General features: G+C 40.8%; 1 protein-coding gene across 1 annotated transcript in view; it reads right to left on the bottom strand.

Moving 5' to 3' along the window:
- The window catches only part of LOC310855215 (uncharacterized protein), a 114,518-nt gene that overhangs the window by 1,692 nt on the left and 94,260 nt on the right, over window positions 1-18,566 (bottom strand). The window contains exon 20 of the mRNA XM_083760136.1: window positions 10,535-10,768. Coding sequence (XP_083616262.1) covers window positions 10,535-10,768 — 234 coding nt within the window. The remainder of the gene's footprint in view (window positions 1-10,534; window positions 10,769-18,566) is intronic.

Genomic DNA, 18,566 nt, shown 5'->3' with positions numbered 1-18,566 from the left:
GGAGAGAATTCCAGGACTGTTAGGGAGCGAGTTGGTGTAGTACTCAGTTCTCACGAGGCCCAAGTAGTATAAATTAAGCTTAACCACTTGTCTTAAAACCTCCACATGTCATTTACCCGACCTGCAGTATGATCAAGTATAGCACCAATTTGTGAAAAAGAAAAACACGCAAAAGGTTTGAATATGGAGATAAGAGGTTTTCTGCCTGATGGCAGCGGTGAGGAGTGCTGCCGTTTGGCCCCAGCAGATGGATTCATGCTAGGGTTCATGTGTTTAAGGGAGGGGGGGCAATGCAGGAGACAAAGACCCCAGGAGAGAGAGGAGTGTGAGGCCGCTGGAGAGGGAACACACACCGAGGAGAGAGCTCTGGTCCTGCAGAAAGACAGACAGACACAGGTAAACACATGGACATATGGCTTTCATGCATGTCAGGCTTGTCAGCAGTGTCAAAAATATTAGAACATTATAATCATAATGTTTTCTTTTCAATGTTATCTCGAGGCTGAATGTACGGTATTCACATTCACCAGCATGTCTGCTGGACCGACTGTCCACTGTCAGCATCTACTCACTAGGCATGTAATGACACACACAACTCACGATGGTTCACGATATGATTTTTCACGATCACAAAGTTATTTCCAAGACAAATGATGGAAAGATATATTCTTTTCCATCATCTATTCTATGTAACACTGTGTTGTATGTGTGGTTGCTTATGCATGCGACACATGTATTGTTACTGCTGTCATGTTGTAATTATTATGCAATTTGTTAGTTTTCTAAGTTTATTATTTTCTTAATATATATTTGAGTAAAAGGTATATTTATGAGTTGAAGTTCCGTCATTTCCGGTGCTATGCCCATATATGGTTTGCATCGTTGATGGTTCACAATCATTGTTCCACTTCCGTTCCGTAGAGATGCCGGGCGGTTTGTTTACAGCGTGTCGCTGACCAACAGGTTCGTGTGTTTAGAGTTGTAACCGTTACATCAAGACATATTGACATTGTGTGGTTTAAATGTCTTATTCATGGAATGAATTGTATTTCAGTGTCGCTGCGTTTATGGGCACTTCAGAGGGCAAAGACGTCCTTTCATTCCCTTCGGTTTACGCAGCAGCGCCAGTGAGGTGTGTTTGTTTCCTTTCTGCATTTGTTATTGTTTCTTTATGATAATGTTTCGGTATTGTTTGGTTCTAATCTGAATGTTCGTTTTATGCTTTATTTTACAACAGTTTGACGTTGTGGATTGATTGTGTGACAGACAATAAATCTACCAGTGATAAAAGAACTACCTTGCCTCGTTCTGAGTCCGTTGGGAGTGACAGTCAAACTCAGACTGCCAAGTCATACTCAAGCTGAATCCACCTGCGTGGAGTCCAACAGAAGACATCCACGCCGCGGTTCTACAGTCTGCCACCCTGCAGCTAACTCGGATCTGCGAGAAAGGAGCCGGATCAAACGGACCGTTTCCACTCGTCTCGTAGTTCAACACAGAGCTGCATGATAGACTGCTTAACCCTTCCAATTCCATGCCTGCCCGATGACGTCGTGCCCAGACAACAAAGCCCACCATCACCATCGCTTCACGTTAAGTTTAAAGACACTCACCACAAGTTCAACAGTCACATCTGAAGGTCAGTCGAAACGAAATTAGCGTTTGAAGTGACATATGGACAGAGTGAACAAGGAACTGTGTGGGGTTAAGGTGATTGCATTCTTTAAACTTTAAAGTGCATTTCGTTATCACCTTTTTCGAATTGTTTGCTTCATTTGAGAGGAAACTATTTTTTGGACATTGAAGTTAAGAAAATAAGAACATGTTTTCAACATTAAGGGACATTAAAAGAGACGTTAAAGAAGGAAAGAAACGGCGCATTGTTATGTAAATGATTAGCGCAACATGCAACGAGTCGTTAATGGACATTTGTTGTGGTCTTTAAAGTGTTGCATTATGTCTTAGATTGTTGTATTCAATGCAAACGTAAGTTGACCCATTCAATGGGACTGGTAATGGTTTAAATTCATTTAAGGTGTATGGTTATAAGGGTGTAGGTTATAAGGAAAGATGTCACCAAGTGAATTAAGGACATCTAAGGAACCTGCACAAAAGGAACCTGCACAAGTTAAAGGGCCAGTCCAAACCACAGTACCAAGTAATGAATTTAAGGAAAGTTTGCAAACCAAAGAAATAAAGGGTTTGTTATACAAATTTGAGTGTGTTTATGCACACTGGAAAGCCCAAGTAAGATCAACAAGGAAAGTTGTCAACAATGCTCCACTCACTAATTTAAAGGGATATGCCAATGTTTTTAGAGATCTACAAGAGTTGGACAAGATTTATGATGCATATAGGAAAGTGTCAATTCCACCAAATGACTTGCGTCGCAGGTTAGAAAGGTGTGTAAAAGTTACAGAGGATGTTGTCCATGATGTCTATGTCCAAGTGAGTCAGGAGGAGGCAATCTGCAACATCACAGATGTATGTCTGGAAGAGACTGTGCCCTGCACCATCACCAGTTATGGTGGGAGGAGTCCAATCGGTCCATGCACGCAGCAGAAGGAAATGGACAAGAAGCAACAAGAGGCTCACCAAGAGAGCAAAGATGTGTCTGCTTCCATTTCATCTGAACTCAACAAGGAGTTCAAGGCTGCAGTAAGGACGGGTGAAACGGTTCCACCATGTGCGCAGATTTCCAGGCAACTTGCCACTAACGGCCTGGTCACTAAAGACAGCCTGGTACACGTCAAAGGCACCTGCAGTGCTTCTGTCGCCTTCCAGGGGAACAAGAAGGCAGAAGCAGTGAAGGTGAAAAGGACTGTTGCAACGAAAGAAGGTAAAGTGAGCAAGCCGGTTGCAGCTAAGAAGCCCAAGAAGGTGACAGCCAAGAAGCCTGCTGCCAATAATCTACCCAAGAAGCCTGCTGCCAAGAAAGTAGCAGCTAAAGAAGGCCAGAAGAAGTCCACCGAGAAACCAAGCCCCATGAAACGAGAGGGTAACAAGAAGGACAAAGGGCCCACAAATGCAAGGATTCCAAAAATGAAGGAGCACAGAAATAAGTCAAGGAACTGCAGAGGAAAGAGGAAATCAAAAAGGAAGGAAAGAAAGCACAGGAGAAAGGGGGTGCTTTTACAATGTGCTACGGTGGGAGGAAAAAGTGGTAGACCACCTGACCAAGAACTGATCACCCACTGCTCCTTTTAGTTTAACAAGGTAAAATTGCACATCCTCTTTTGTTAGGGTTCTTGTTTTGAAGTAACATTTATGTGTTTAAAATTTTGGTCGATTTGGCCTTCGAACAGGTAGCATAGAGACCAGAAGGCCTCCTCTGACGTAGCCTGTCTGATGACAAATGTTGCCTATAATTTAGATGGACATTAAAGAATAACGATCCAAAGAAAACAGAAGGAGAGATGCAATGTCGATTTAATTAAAGCAAATTCAGATCACATTTTGTTCAAATAGTGATTGTACTTTACATTTACGTTATATGGTGCTCTACAATTGTTGCATATGAATTAAGATACAAAGTAGGAAGTTAAAACTGGGCAAATGTACAAAGATTTTAAGACTAGTAATTAAATATGCCATGATCATTTGTTAAAGTTACACCATTGCGTTTGAATCACTTTGCATTTTGATTAATTTGGAAAGTCTAGTCCAATTCATCCATGAGCTATTAACCGTAAATTGATGGTCAACATTGACTCTCGTTTCACACTTACGAATGCTTCAAACTTCAATTTATGCAGCTTGCAAGGAAAGGAAATGGTTACACCAATTTGAAAGAAGGTTAAAGGGAAAGTTCAAATGTTGGGAGCCACAATTTGGCATATTTTGCTATGCATTATTTATTTTACATAATTGAAGAGTTTGTTACATGGGTTTATTTTGTTCATGTTACAAAAGGTTTCATTTGTTTTCATAAGATTTGTTTGTAAACAACCGGTTGAACTAAAGGTTGAAGTGTCAACGGTCAAGGTTATAATTAAGGTTATACATTCAAATGTGAAATAAATTGAAAGTTGATTGGTAATCCCAAGTCAAGGTGGGAGTGTTACTGCTGTCATGTTGTAATTATTATGCAATTTGTTAGTTTTCTAAGTTTATTATTTTCTTAATATATATTTGAGTAAAAGGTATATTTATGAGTTGAAGTTCCGTCATTTCCGGTGCTATGCCCATATATGGTTTGCATCGTTGATGGTTCACAATCATTGTTCCACTTCCGTTCCGTAGAGATGCCGGGCGGTTTGTTTACAGCGTGTCGCTGACCAACAGGTTCGTGTGTTTAGAGTTGTAACCGTTACATCAAGACATATTGACATTGTGTGGTTTAAATGTCTTATTCATGGAATGAATTGTATTTCAGTGTCGCTGCGTTTATGGGCACTTCAGAGGGCAAAGACGTCCTTTCATTCCCTTCGGTTTACGCAGCAGCGCCAGTGAGGTGTGTTTGTTTCCTTTCTGCATTTGTTATTGTTTCTTTATGATAATGTTTCGGTATTGTTTGGTTCTAATCTGAATGTTCGTTTTATGCTTTATTTTACAACAGTTTGACGTTGTGGATTGATTGTGTGACAGACAATAAATCTACCAGTGATAAAAGAACTACCTTGCCTCGTTCTGAGTCCGTTGGGAGTGACATGTATGTTGCAGGTCCACTTGAAAGCCTGCAGATCAACACAGTGTTTCATGGTGTGTATAGATCTAGTACTGGGGTTGGATGACTGGCTGAACAGTTACCTGTTGGGTTTGACCTGTATCTGAATTACAATGTACTAGTAAAGTAATGATTTACTCTCATCTGTGTAAGCGTACAGATGCACTGCCCTTGCTGTGATATAGCCCACTGCTTTATCGGGCCAAACACACCAATAAAACATCATCTACTTATACATACACTAAGTTGCTGTCACTTTCTATATCTGTGTCTGTTGTGACTCATATCTTCAGGTCATGTAATGTGAATTAAGTACTGTAAGTACTGTACATGCTCTGTGTTTTTAATCAACTTCAGAACTTGTCGTGTGATACTGCCTGGTGTCAACTTGTTCTCTGTGCTCGCAGCTCGCCTACATAAGTAATTCAGCTGATTCATTACAGGTTACACCACCTTAACAAAGTAAAGCTATACACCTTAACAAACTCTGTAGGACTACAACACCTTAAAGTAGAACTCTGTAGGACTACAACACCTTAATAAAGTAGAACTCTAGGACTACAACACCTTAACAAAGTAGAAGTATGTAGGACTACAACACCTTATCTGTAGGACTACAACACCTTAACAAAGTAGAACTCTGTAGGACTACAACACCTTAACAAAGTAGAACTCTGTAGGACTACAACACCTTATCTGTAGGACTACAACACCTTAATAAAGTAGAACTCTAGGACTACAACACCTTAATAAAGTAGAACTATGTAGGACTACAACACCTTATCTGTAGGACTACAACACCTTAACAAAGTAGAACTCTGTAGGACTACAACACCTTAATAAAGTAGAACTATGTAGGACTACAACACCTTATCTGTAGGACTACAACACCTTAATAAAGTAGAACTATGTAGGACTACAACACCTTATCTGTAGGACTACAACACCTTAACAAAGTAGAACTCTGTAGGACTACAACACCTTAATAAAGTAGAACTCTGTAGGACTACAACACCTTAATAAAGTAGAACTATGTAGGACTACAACACCTTACTAAAGTAGAACTCTGTAGGACTACAACACCTTAATAAACTAGAACTCTGTAGGACTACAACACCTTAATAAAGTAGAACTATGTAGGACTACAACACCTTACTAAAGTAGAACTCTGTAGGACTACAACACCTTAATAAACTAGAACTCTGTAGGACTACAACACCTTAATCAACTAGAACTCTGTAGGACTACAACACCTTAATAAAGTAGAACTACAACAAAGGATGACTACATTCAGAGCAGTACCTCTGTAGCGCTGCTCCACGTGGTAGCTGCACCGTCTGTCCCGGCGGTACACTCCTACGGAACACAATGACAGGGTGACATCATAACCCAATTATTATTATTATTATTATTTATTATTATATTAGTGACGGACGGACCACTCACCCAACTCGTTGAGGTTACAGTACGTTCCCCAGTCTGGAGCACTGTTCCTGTACCTCCGCTTTGCCTTGAGCTGCAACAAATGAGCCAAATGCACACAATAATGTCTAATCTTGCAACTAGCATAACTAGATATTTTAGAATGCCAAAAAGATTGACAAATATAAGTATTCTTCTGTATTTGTCAATCTCATACAATGCACTGGCACTTTTCATGGTTTTCCATTTACTGTTTTCATCTATCCATCTATAAATACACCACGTCTCTGTGTGTATGTCTGTAATCCATGTAACTCGAGAACCGTTCGTCGCTACAAAAAAAAGGCCTCTGCCCGGGCTGTGAAGTAAAATGAATATCAAATACTGAATCGAGCAACTTAAAAACTGTCACATAAGCCTGAGTAGATCAAATGACAAAAGGTTTTTTGGACAGTGAAATATCCCTTTAATGTTAGCCTATTATGTTGTTTATTATGTGACTGGAAGAAATTGAAATCTATTTTTATTGTTTTACTGTCCATTATATGAGTAATTAAACGTATATTTAACACCATAAAGGTAAAAAAAAAATATATATATATATATATATATATAAAGTGAATGAAAAAAGTTATGGAACATTCTCGGCTCCCTCGTGCTTAGACTGTTCTATTTTTTAATGTTTCTTTTATTTTTTTTTATTTTTTGAAATTATGTTTTTATTTTGGTCATCGTTTGCAAGTATTATGAACATCTTCACAACATATGATCAAGTGAATAACAATTACATATAATATATAAATATATAGATATGTTTCCTATGTGCTCAATGGTGACCAAAATTACATTTTCTCTTTTTTTTGTAAAGGACAAAAACAAAAAGCAGACAAGAAAAAACAAAAAAAAACAAAAACAAACAAAAACAAAAATCAAAAACATCTGGGCAGCTTTGCAGGGAAAGGGGGAGCTTTCACAAACTTACAATACACTTATTTGGAAACAAAAACAGGGTCATACATTCGGCAAGATACAATAAAAGAAAAGAGAGGAGTGAAAAAATAAATAGAAACAAAAGTAGGAAGAGGCACAGGATGAGTGATGACAAACTACCTATTCAGCAAAAGTCTGATCGGACAGGTGCAATATATTCAGTCCATTTAGTCCAGATCCAGAGGAACTTTTCTTCCTGTGATCTGAGTGAGTATGTCAATTTTTCCATCTTGTATATGTCATGGATTATCTCGATCCATTCTTCTACTGTGGGTGGTTGTGGCTGCAGCCACTTTCTAGTGATAGCCTTCTTGCTAGCGACCAGGAGGGTCAGAATTAATTTTCTATCATTAGCATCAAATGAGTCATATGGGAGGTTACCTAGGTATAATGTATCGAACTGAAAGGGGATGATGATCCCAAAAACAGCTTCCAAATGATCATGTATTTCCTTCCAAAATGTATCTAGAACTGGACATTCCCAAAACACATGAAAATGGTTCGCTGCATTGTGATTGCATGATCTCCAGCAGTCTACTCCTGTGCCTCTATATCTCTTTTGCAGAGGTGTTATAAAATACCGTATATGATTTTTCCAATTAAATTCTCTCCACATGTTTGAACATGTTGACTCCCAAAGCGAATTGCAAGTTTTCTCCCATTCTTCTTCAGTTATGGTAAAATTCCCTTCTCTTTCCCATTTTTCTTTGACATATATCGTATTTTCAGTTGTGTTCTGCTGGAGACCATTATACAGTCTAGAGATAATCCTACTGCATGTAGGAGAGTCTCCTGCCGACAAGAACACCCTCATGAGGTCTGAAGACTCCAAAAACAAGGCACCGCTCAGAGTCTGATTTATATAGTGTCGAAGCTGTAGAAACCTGTAAAAATCACTCTTATCCAAGCCATGTTTCTTCTGAACAGATTCAAAGCTCTTGAGTGCCCCCTTGTGTACAAAAGTGTAGTAATTGGTTATACCTTTTGAGATCCAACCCCTAAATCGACAATCAGTTCTGTTTGGAATAAATTCCGTGTCGTACGCACACCATCTCAGCATTCTGGCACCATTTTTGAGGTCACGTTTTTTCAGTGTTTCTTGCCAAATCTTTAATGCTGTATTAATCCAGGGGTTATTTCTATCTTTCATATTTTTTATTAACCTATCATCCCCAATTATGGCGGCTAGTGGTACCTCCCGAGCCCATGCTGCCTCAATGTCTTTCCACCTTGCTGAATATGAAGGCGTACACCAGTACACAAGAGTCCTCAATTGAGCGGCACAGTAGTAGTCAAATAGACAGGGGAGGCCCAGTCCCCCTGCTCCCCTTTTTAATTGTAAAGTTTTATATCTAACTCTGGGTCGCCTCCCCTGCCATATGAACCTGGATATTAATTTGTCCCATTCTTTAAATTGGTTGGTTGTCACCTCGACTGGGAGGGATTGGAATAAGTACAATAACCTTGGTAGGATGTTCATTTTGACCGAGTCTATCCTGGAACTAAGACTCAAAAAAGGGACGAGGCTCCAACGCGCCAGATCGTCTTTTATTTTATCATTCAGGGGGCCATAATTAAGATCTGTTATTTTAGATAAAACTTTAGGCAGGACAATTCCCAGGTACCGTATCGAGTCTGCGTCCCATTTTAGGTCGTATTTCCCCAACATAGTCTCAGGTGGATTATAGTTAAAAGTGATAACCTGGGTCTTCTCAATATTGAGCTTGTAGCCTGAAAAAGATCCGTATTTCTCTAGTCCCTCCATTAGAGTTGGAATCGATTGTGTGGGCTGTGTTGAATATATTAATAAATCATCTGCGAATAATGCCAACTTGTGTTCACCGTCTGCCATGTTTACACCTTTAATATTTCTATTTTGTCTTATCATTTGACTTAATGGTTCAATGAAAATTGCGAAGAGGCTGCAAGAAGCGCTGCAGCCCTGTCTGACACCACGTTCCAGAGTAAAAGATTCCGTCAAGTCACCATTAATTTTTATTCTAGCAGATGGATTTTTATATAACGCCTGGAATGTCTTGATAATAGACTTATGAAACCCGAACTTCTTTAATACCTTGAATAGGAAGCTCCAAAATACTGAATCATAGGCTTTATGGGCATCAAGGCTTAGTAAAGCTGCCTCCTCTCCACTCTGGACTATTTGGCTAACAATGTGTAGAGTTCTTTTGATATTATCTTGTGTTTGCCTTTGGCGAATGAAACCTGTTTGCGCTTTTGAAATGATACAAATTAAAATCTCATCTAATCTTTGTGCCAATATGGACGTGAATAATTTATAATCTAAATTTAATAAACTGATGGGTCTGTAACTGTTACACTCGACTTTATCCTTTCCTTCTTTCGGAATAACTGAGATTATTGCTTCCTTCCAGGAAGACGGTGTCTCCCCTGTCTGCATTACCCAGTTAAAGGCTCTTAATAAAACGGGTACCAAATCCTCTCTCAAACCCTTATACCACTCAGCCGTGAAGCCGTCTGTACCTGGCGATTTGCCTCCCTTCAGCCTGGAAATCGCTGCTTCTATTTCTTCTATTGTTATTCTGGCTATTAAATCTTTGTTTTGGTTTTCCGTGACAGTAGGCAGGTCAAGAGACGCAAGAAAAGAGTCAACCTGAGGTTCGTTATTAGTTTGTGGTTGGGAGTATAATTTCTTGTAAAAAGTGTTAAAACTCTCTTTTATTTTCTCCTGGCTGTTTCTTTTATTTTTAAGTGTAATACTTTAAGACTTTTTTTTGTAAAATGTTGTTTTAACTTTTTCTTTCATAGGAAAGGTATTTTCTTTTGAGAAAGGCTGCTTTTTATGCAAGGCTATCTATCTATTATGTCAGAATTCCAAGTGACTTCCCAAGCCAGCTTGTTGCGTTTAGTGGTGAAACCTACCTTGGCAGGGGTGGTCCTCTTGTGGGGCGTGGCGTAGGGTGCTGCGTAGGAGCATGGCGGCCCCAGGGTGTGGTAGGCGGGGTTAGAGAAGCCATGCCCCCCTGCTGAGATGTTAGTGGGAGCCGAGTCTGCACACGCCAACCCTGCTATTACCACAGGAGACATCACTGCTACACACATGCACACACACATGCACACACACATGCATGCACGCACACAGACAGACACACATCCAAGGGACACATATGCATATTGCAAACCAAACTAGAGTCGTCAAAAACAACCTCAATCGCCCCATTGGAGAAATGGCACATTGCAACTGTAACACCCAGGATTTGAAGCCTGGTCTCATGCGCATGAAAGGGACACTAAGGCCAAACATCTTAACCTCTAGCCCAAAGGTGAATTCCTCCTTGGTCGGCGGAGATATTATGCTTTAGGTCATCAGGCAGAGCCTCTGAGCCACTACTACCGCTACACAATGCAAGTAAACTACACTGCCACCTGGAGGAGAAAGCGGTCACTGCATATCACAACCGAACATGGTGGTCTCACCAGAGAGGGAGTAGTCGGTGGTGTTGATGTGCAGGGTGGGGGTGTAGCTGACAGTAGGCACATGGTGTCTCTTCTCCGTGCGTCTGTAGCGGAACCACACCACCAGGCCCAGCAGCGCCATGATGAGCAGCAGCAGGAAGACGATGCCCAGCACGGCGCCCGCAGACTGGCGCCCCGACGCCAGCGCCGGGCTGATCTTGGTGTACGGGTTGAGCTCCTCCATCACCAGCGCAGCTGAGGGGAGATCCGTCATTAACATTGACTGTCACGATTGCTTCAGTCTCTGTCCATTCATGTGCCATGGGTATTTTAAAGTGATGTGCCTTAAGGGGCAAAAATTACCCCGGGCCTTAACCGGAAGTTTGCTCACAGTTAAGCAATCCTATCACCGCGACCAGCGACGTGACCGGAATTGATCGTAAATAAAGCTTGTTTTGATTAGAATTGGAATCTGGGATTAGAATCCGAGATAAAAGGGTGTTAAGATTTCGGCTATCGTAAGTCAACGAGGGGGAACCTATTTACTGACGGACCAATGACTTCCGGTTTATATCCTTGACACGGAGACACTGATAGATAGACACTGATAGATATAGCGTGATCTCCATCTGAATCAATATAAAACGTCAACAGACGGAGATCTCCGTCCATGGCAGTCGGTGTGTTTAAATATAGGGTGAAACCCTAGACCTAGACTGATGCTGTAGTGTGTTTTGTCGTTCAGTTGATTCATTTTATCAACTTAAGTATAAAATATAGGAGGGGGGAGGGGGGTCTTATATTGTTATATATTGAACATTAAACTACATTCTAACTCCATTGTTATCCTCTTAGCCTTAATGTCTTACTGTACCATGTGCTGTTTACATTTTGACTAATAAAGTATTCAAATCAAAATAAAAAACGAATTGAAAAAATACTAATTGAAAACATGGTTCTTCCTCTAAATGTTTTATCGGACGATTTTTGTAACCCATTTTTTCACCCAGTGTCAAAAAACATGACATGACTGATACTATAATGCAAGAGGAAATCATACATACTGTACATACATAGATACTACTAGAGGCAACCGATCAAGCGCACCACACCATTGAGCCAAGGCACCTTTGGGCACTCAGCACATGTCTCCTGGTGTGACGGCCCTGCCCCCTCTGCCTCTGCTCAGTAGGCTATCTAGCAGCCTGGGTGATTAGGGCAGAGTGGAGCAGGCCGTCAGGCCAACTGTGTACACCTGAGTGGGGTGTGGTCTGGGAGAGTATATAAGGGCTTCTCCTTCCATGCTCTCAGCCAGCTATCTTACCTTCCTTTCAAGCAGTTGCACACGTTTTACAACACTCACACACAGCACACTCCATACATCCATACCATGCAGACCTAGAAACCGTCATTCACTCCTTCATATCCTCACGATTAGATTATTGCAACTCTGACTATTCCGGTATGAGCAAAAAGAATATAGCACGCCTCCAAATGGTGCAGAACTCTGCTGCACGTTTACTTACAAACACACGAAAACGTGAGCATATCACACCAATCCTGGCTACCCTACACTGGCTCCCTGTAAGTTTCAGAATCGATTTCAAAATCCTATTAATCACCTTCAAAGCCCTACATGGACTAGCCCCCAGCTACATCACAGACATGCTAACACCCCACAGGCCGGTGCGCAGCCTCAGATCTTCTGATTGTGCCCTTCTAGTCCATCCCAGAACTCACCTTGTCACCCGTGGTGGCCGGGCTTTTGCAGCACGCGCACCATCGCTCTGGAATGCCCTCCCCTTGGCTCTCAGGCAAGCAGAGACTGTGCCCGCTTTTAAAAATCTTTTAAAAACACACCTGTATGTCAAATGCTTTTCTTAATTTCAGTTTTACTTATGTGTGTATATGTATGTAGGCATGTGTGTATGTATATGTATACATATATGTATATGTGTACGTATATATTTATTTAGTGTTCCTTGATGTTTGTTGTAATGATTGTTTAAAATAATAAATGTATAATATAAAAGGTTTGCCTTGTGTGTGGACTCCCTTTTTGTCATGTATTGCCCTAGAGTGCATGACAATAATGCAAGAGAAAATCATACATACATACTACTAGAGGCAATCGATCAAGCGCACCACACCATTGAGCCAAGGCACCTTTGGGCACTCAGCACATGTCTCATGGTGCTTTTGAGTTTTTATTCAAGCCTTGTAAAGTTCAAATTACTGCAGCATTGAGCTACAGGAGCAACGGGACTTGAACATGGAATGTCTGTACTGAAAGACCAATCATTAGACCACTGCGCCATCAGTCAGACGCTCTCAGCCAAAGTCTCCTGGTAATTGTGTGTGTTGGCCTTCAGTGAGTAAAGTTGAAACACTCAAGCATTAAACTATGGAGAACAGGGATTTGAACATGTAGAGCTGTATTAACTGAAGGCCATTTGTAGCAGTGCCTCACAGACTCATCCTGACGACCTCAAAACTAATATCTCTCCTGAGTCATAGACAATTGCCTTTGACTTGTCTTGCATGGCATAGAGAATGCATTGGGGATGGGTGTATGAGAATGGGTGTTGCAACACCCATTCTCATACACCGCTATACACCACGAGGGTATGGCATACTATAGCACGCAATTTTTCATCATTTTTGAGGATTTGAAAATAAATCAAAAATTCAAAAAACATGGGTTATAGCCCTTTTTTTTATATCATCGTTTTTCATCATTTTTGACCATGGGCTATAGCCCATGCCATACGGCATACTATAGCACGCCGTTTTTCATCATTTTTGAGGATTAAAAAAAAAAAGAACATGGATTATAGCCCATCGTTTTTTGAATGTTTGAAAAGAAAATTAACCTCGTTTTTCATCATTTTTGAACATGGGTTATAGCCCCTACCGTACGGCATACTATAGCACGCAGTTTTTCATCATTTTTGAGGATTTGAAAAAAATGAAAACAAAAACAAAAACATGGGTTATAGTCCATCGTTTTTTGAATTTTTGAAAAGAAAATTAACCTCGTTTTTCATCATTTTTGAACATGGGCTATAGCCCATACCGTACGGCATACTATGGCACGCCGTTTTTCATCATTTTTGAGGATTTGAAAAAAACAAAAAAATACAATATATATATATATTTTTTAATCCTCAAAAAATTCTAGGTGAAAGTGACTTTTGACGTGCCTATAGAGCTGCCATTGAGCCCCATGTTAAATGTCTCAAATTTGAAAGCAGCGGTTCTGACCGAATTTGAGATTTCAACGTTTATTTTCTTAGCCCATGGAGTCCAGAGAAAGTTCCCCTTGCATGACTTTGTCTAAATATTCGATTGAAATCATCTCTGTTTTTTTTCCCATTTGAAACATTTTGTAAATATGATTTTAGGCATATATCTCTTACTCAGTCTGGCTATAATCGGCACAATCGACCGCCTTCCCCCTTTCTCCCCCACTCGTCTGTCACCTCCGACAGCTGGAGACGGCATTGTTCAAGCCTGCATTCCATGTCCAACGAATTAAATCATATACGTTTGGCTGGTTAATTAACTTGGAATTTGTTTATTATTTTGATAAGATAATAGGAATATGAATACAATGATTATTATCATTGTTATTATTATTATTATTATTATTATTATTATTATTGAATGCTCGGTTAGACTCGACCGACATTTACTTTCCATGAAGCGAGAATGCTTGCCGATGCGCGATACAAAATAAAAAGTGTTTGAAATAATTCCAACCAGATAGACCTCCCGAACCTCTAAATGTTTTGTCAGTCAAAAGAACAGTTCTTTCTGCAAGCGACGTGGAACTGATCTGCAAGTCTGCCTGCACGCAAGGCAATTTTTTTCCCCTCCTCCTCCCTCTCTCAAATGCTGCTGCTGTTGCTAGTGTGCAAGGCTTACATCCGGTCTAAAGCCCACCCACTGTATGCGCTGATTTCCATACACAATACATACACGATCCGTATCCTCCTCTCACCGGATGTTGAATTAACAGTACTAACGGCCGTATTTGAAAAGACGTTCCAATCTTTTACACAATAAACCGATTTCCCGACATTTCCTTTTCACTTGATACCGTTTCGTAGATAGTGCCTACACAACCGATAGTGTCGTAGTTTACATGGTATTTTGAGTTTTTTTAAATGAGCAAAAAATGAGCGAGTTATGATTTAAAGAAAAGAGGGGTGGAGGGAAAAAAAAGAACACACAACTACACACAACACAGCTAACTAGGTGATTATTTGGCACAATCAATCAAATATATATTAATTACATCGATAACACGCGTAGCCTATAATGTTTCCCCCTCTATATAAAAATGACAATATATAACTTTATATATATTTATATAACTTTTTCGTTTGCATGGCCGGTTTGACCCGACCATGATTCTTTGGCACAATCAATCAAATATAATAGTAGGCTACTAAGCCCGATTTCAGCTAAATGCGGAAATGTCCAGGCTAAATAACTTATCGACGGGAGTCGTGTTAATATTTATTTACTCGTCATTGTCATGTTCACTCCAAATAAACAAGTATTATGCACTTATGATGCGGAGAGCCATCTTATAAAATATTTGGGTTGCGACATTGAGGGGGCAGAAAACAGCCCGGTCACGTGGTTCATGTACTTGCAAGTTGGGACAAAGAAATGCGATGTTTTTTATTAATTAAACTGATAACAACATAAGGTGGCTAATACTTGTTTATTTGGAATGTACTTTGGCTGGTAATTTAGGTAAATATAACGCGACTCACTTGTATCCCAACCTGGCTGCTTAAAGAACAGGCAGAGGACCTGGCCCCGGTCATTACACATCTGGCCAACTGCTCTTACCAACAGGGGTGTGTTCCCAATATATGGAAAGAGTCAAATGTCTGTCCCATACCCAAAGGCCAAGACCCTGGCTCAATCTCAGACTGGCGTCCCATCTCTCTAACCTCCTGTGTTGGCAAAATAATAGAACGTTTTGTCTTGAAAAAACTTATGCCCACAGTGCTCAACGTGTGTAAAAACCAATATGCATATCTGCCCAAGCACAGTACCACAACAGCCTTAGTCAGAGCAATGCACACCTGGCTCACTGAGACTGACTCTAAACCAACAATGGTCAGAGTACTGTTGGCAGATATGTCAAAAGCATTTGACCGAATTGACCACGGGACCCTGATGCAAAACATACTGGACTTAGCACTATGCCCATCTCTGACAGCCTGGCTACACAGTTACATCACAGGGAGGAGACAAAGAGTGGCGGCAAATGGGGCCCACAGCCCCTGGATTCAAGTCACATCTGGGGTGCCACAAGGGGGGGTCGTCTCCCCATATGTCTTCCTCCTCTATATGGCTACCCGGGACGCTGTGTTTGAGGACACTCTTGATGTTGGATGTACGCAGATGACATCGGACTGTCGAGAGCGATTCCCATATCTAGCATCATGTCAGACACATCAATGCGCCTGGAGGCACAAAGGCTGGACGAATGGGCAGAAAAGAACAAAATGATGCTCAACGGGAAAAAGTCGGTTGAACTCAGAATATGTTTCTCATGGAACCCACCACAACCTCCCCCGCTTATGCTGGGGGGACAGGAGGTACCTGTTGTGGAAACATCAAAGTATCTAGGATACCACCTTGACCAAAACCTGACTGGAGATGTGCACATTGAAAATGCAATAAAAACTGCCTCTAAGCGGCTGCACTATCTCACGGTTATGGCGAGACACGGACTACCTGCAGATGACCTCGTCACCATCTACACCACTCTCATCAGGCCGTGTCTGGAATACAGCTCAGTGCTCATAGTGGGCTGCTCTAAGAAACAACAGGCAGAGCTAGAGCGAGTCCAGACACGTGCCTGCAAAATCATCAAAAGGAGAGCTGGTAACATCTCACAACCCCTACCATCACTCCAGAGCAGGAGAGAGGAGGCTGCAGTGAAGATGGTCAAGGACATGCACGATGAACAACACCCTCTGCATGACCTGCTACCTCCAACACGAGGCAGCTGCACTGCCAGGACATTGAGGAACCAACACAAGCTGGCTGAACCCGAACCCAAGGCCAAGACCAACAGGCTGAAAAATTCAACAGTAAATTCAACAGGACAGCACACTGCAGTCAGGCTATATAATGACACTATTTAGCTGCACAAAAACACAGTATGGCCACCTGAACTGCATACATGTCCATGCTCTGCTGCCCTGAAAATGTTTAACCTTATAATTGTGTGTTTTTAGTCTAATTTATTATTATTATTATTATTATTATCATGTATCAATTTGTAAAGTTCTGCAGTTTTTTCAGTGGGGCCTCGGCTCCACTGCAAGCATGAATTAATAAAGTCAAAGTCAAAGTCAAAGTCATAAGTAATTTACCGCGGACATGCCGCATTTACAATACATTGGCTTTTAATGTTGTTAGCTTATAATATTAGCAAATGTAAGCTAACACACAAGAAAAGACGTGATCTTGGCTCTTTTGGAAGGAAAAAAAGAACAACAAAAGGCAGCAACGCGACACTCTTCCATGGCTATGTTGCAATATATGCCTATATAATCCGTGAAGTGTACATTTTCATTGGGTGTATAATAATGTATTTATAAGAGAGGGAAGAAAAAAAGAAAAGTGCGTGTGTGTAGGCAACAATGACGTCTCCAGCTGAAGAGGTGTGAACGAGTGGTGCGGGGAAGAAAGGGGGAGAGCGGTCGATTAAGCCGGAATAGTCAGACTGAGTAGTAGTGAATTTTTTTCAGACTTCCTAGTGTTAACACTAGGAAGTCTGAGCAGCCGTTCTGACCGAATTTGAGATTTCAATGTTTATTTTCTCAGCCCATGGAGTCCAGAGAAAGTTCCCCTTGCATGACTTTGTCTAAATATTCGATTGAAATCATCTCTGTTTTTTTTCTCCATTTGAAACGTTTTGTAAATATGATTTTAGGCATATATCTCTTACTCAGTCTAACTGTAATCGGCACAATCGACCGCCGTCACCCTTTCTCCCCCTTTTGTTTGCGCTGCTTGATAATGGTGACGTTAATGGTGATTCCTCGACATTTCCTTTTCACTTGATATCGTTTCGTAGAGAGCGCCTTATATAGCGCCTTATATACCAAATGAAAGCCCCAATTCCATAGTTTACATGGTATTTTGAATTTTGAGAAATGAGCGAGTTATGATCTAAAGAAAAGGGGTGGAGAAAAAAAAAGAACACACAAACAGACAGCTGGAGACGGCATTGTTGTTGTTGTTGTTCAAGCCTGCATTCCATGTCCAACGAATTAAATCATATACGTTTGGCTGGTTAATTAACTTGGAATTTGTTTATTATTTTGATAAGATTATAGGAATATGAATACAATGATTATTATCATTGTTATTATTATTATTATTATTGAATGCTCGGTTAGACTCGACCCGACATTTACTTTCCATGAAGCGAGAACGCTTGCCGATGCGCGATACAAAATAAAAAGTGTGTGAAATAATTCCAACCAGATAGACCTCCCGAACCGCTAAATGTTTTGTCAGTCAAAATAACAGTTCTTTCTGCAAGCGACGTGGAACGTATGTAGGCCTGCTGCTGTGGATTAATTTGTTTCACAGCACAGCCTATTCTGGCATATAGGCTAAATATCGCCAGCTCTTTGTCAGTCAAAATAGTTCAGCCTGTCCGTCCTTCTTTATCTGTAAACTTTTCTGCAAGCGACCAGATCCGTGGAACTTTCCTTTTTCTCTCTCTCTCTCCCTCTCAGGGAAGCATGCAAATGTTCATGAATTCAATAACTGCACGATGTTATAAACAGCAGCTGAGCTGGGGTTTCTCCTCAACATGCAGTGGCATTTCACGTGTGGAGTTTATTTTTTGTATCACCAGGCTGCAGGCTTTCTATTTAGTGTGCAAGGCTTACATCCGGTAAGCCACTGTATGCGCTGATTTCCATACACAACACATACACGATCCGTATCCTCTCCTCACCGGATGTTGAATTCACAGTGCTAACGGCCGTATTCTGAACGATGT

Source organism: Protomyctophum parallelum (assembly GCF_964188405.1).
Source record: "Protomyctophum parallelum genome assembly, chromosome: 2".
Taxonomy (NCBI): Eukaryota; Metazoa; Chordata; class Actinopteri; order Myctophiformes; family Myctophidae; genus Protomyctophum; species Protomyctophum parallelum.
Note: the sequence above shows the minus strand (reverse complement) of the source record. Positions and strands in the feature narration are given on the sequence as shown.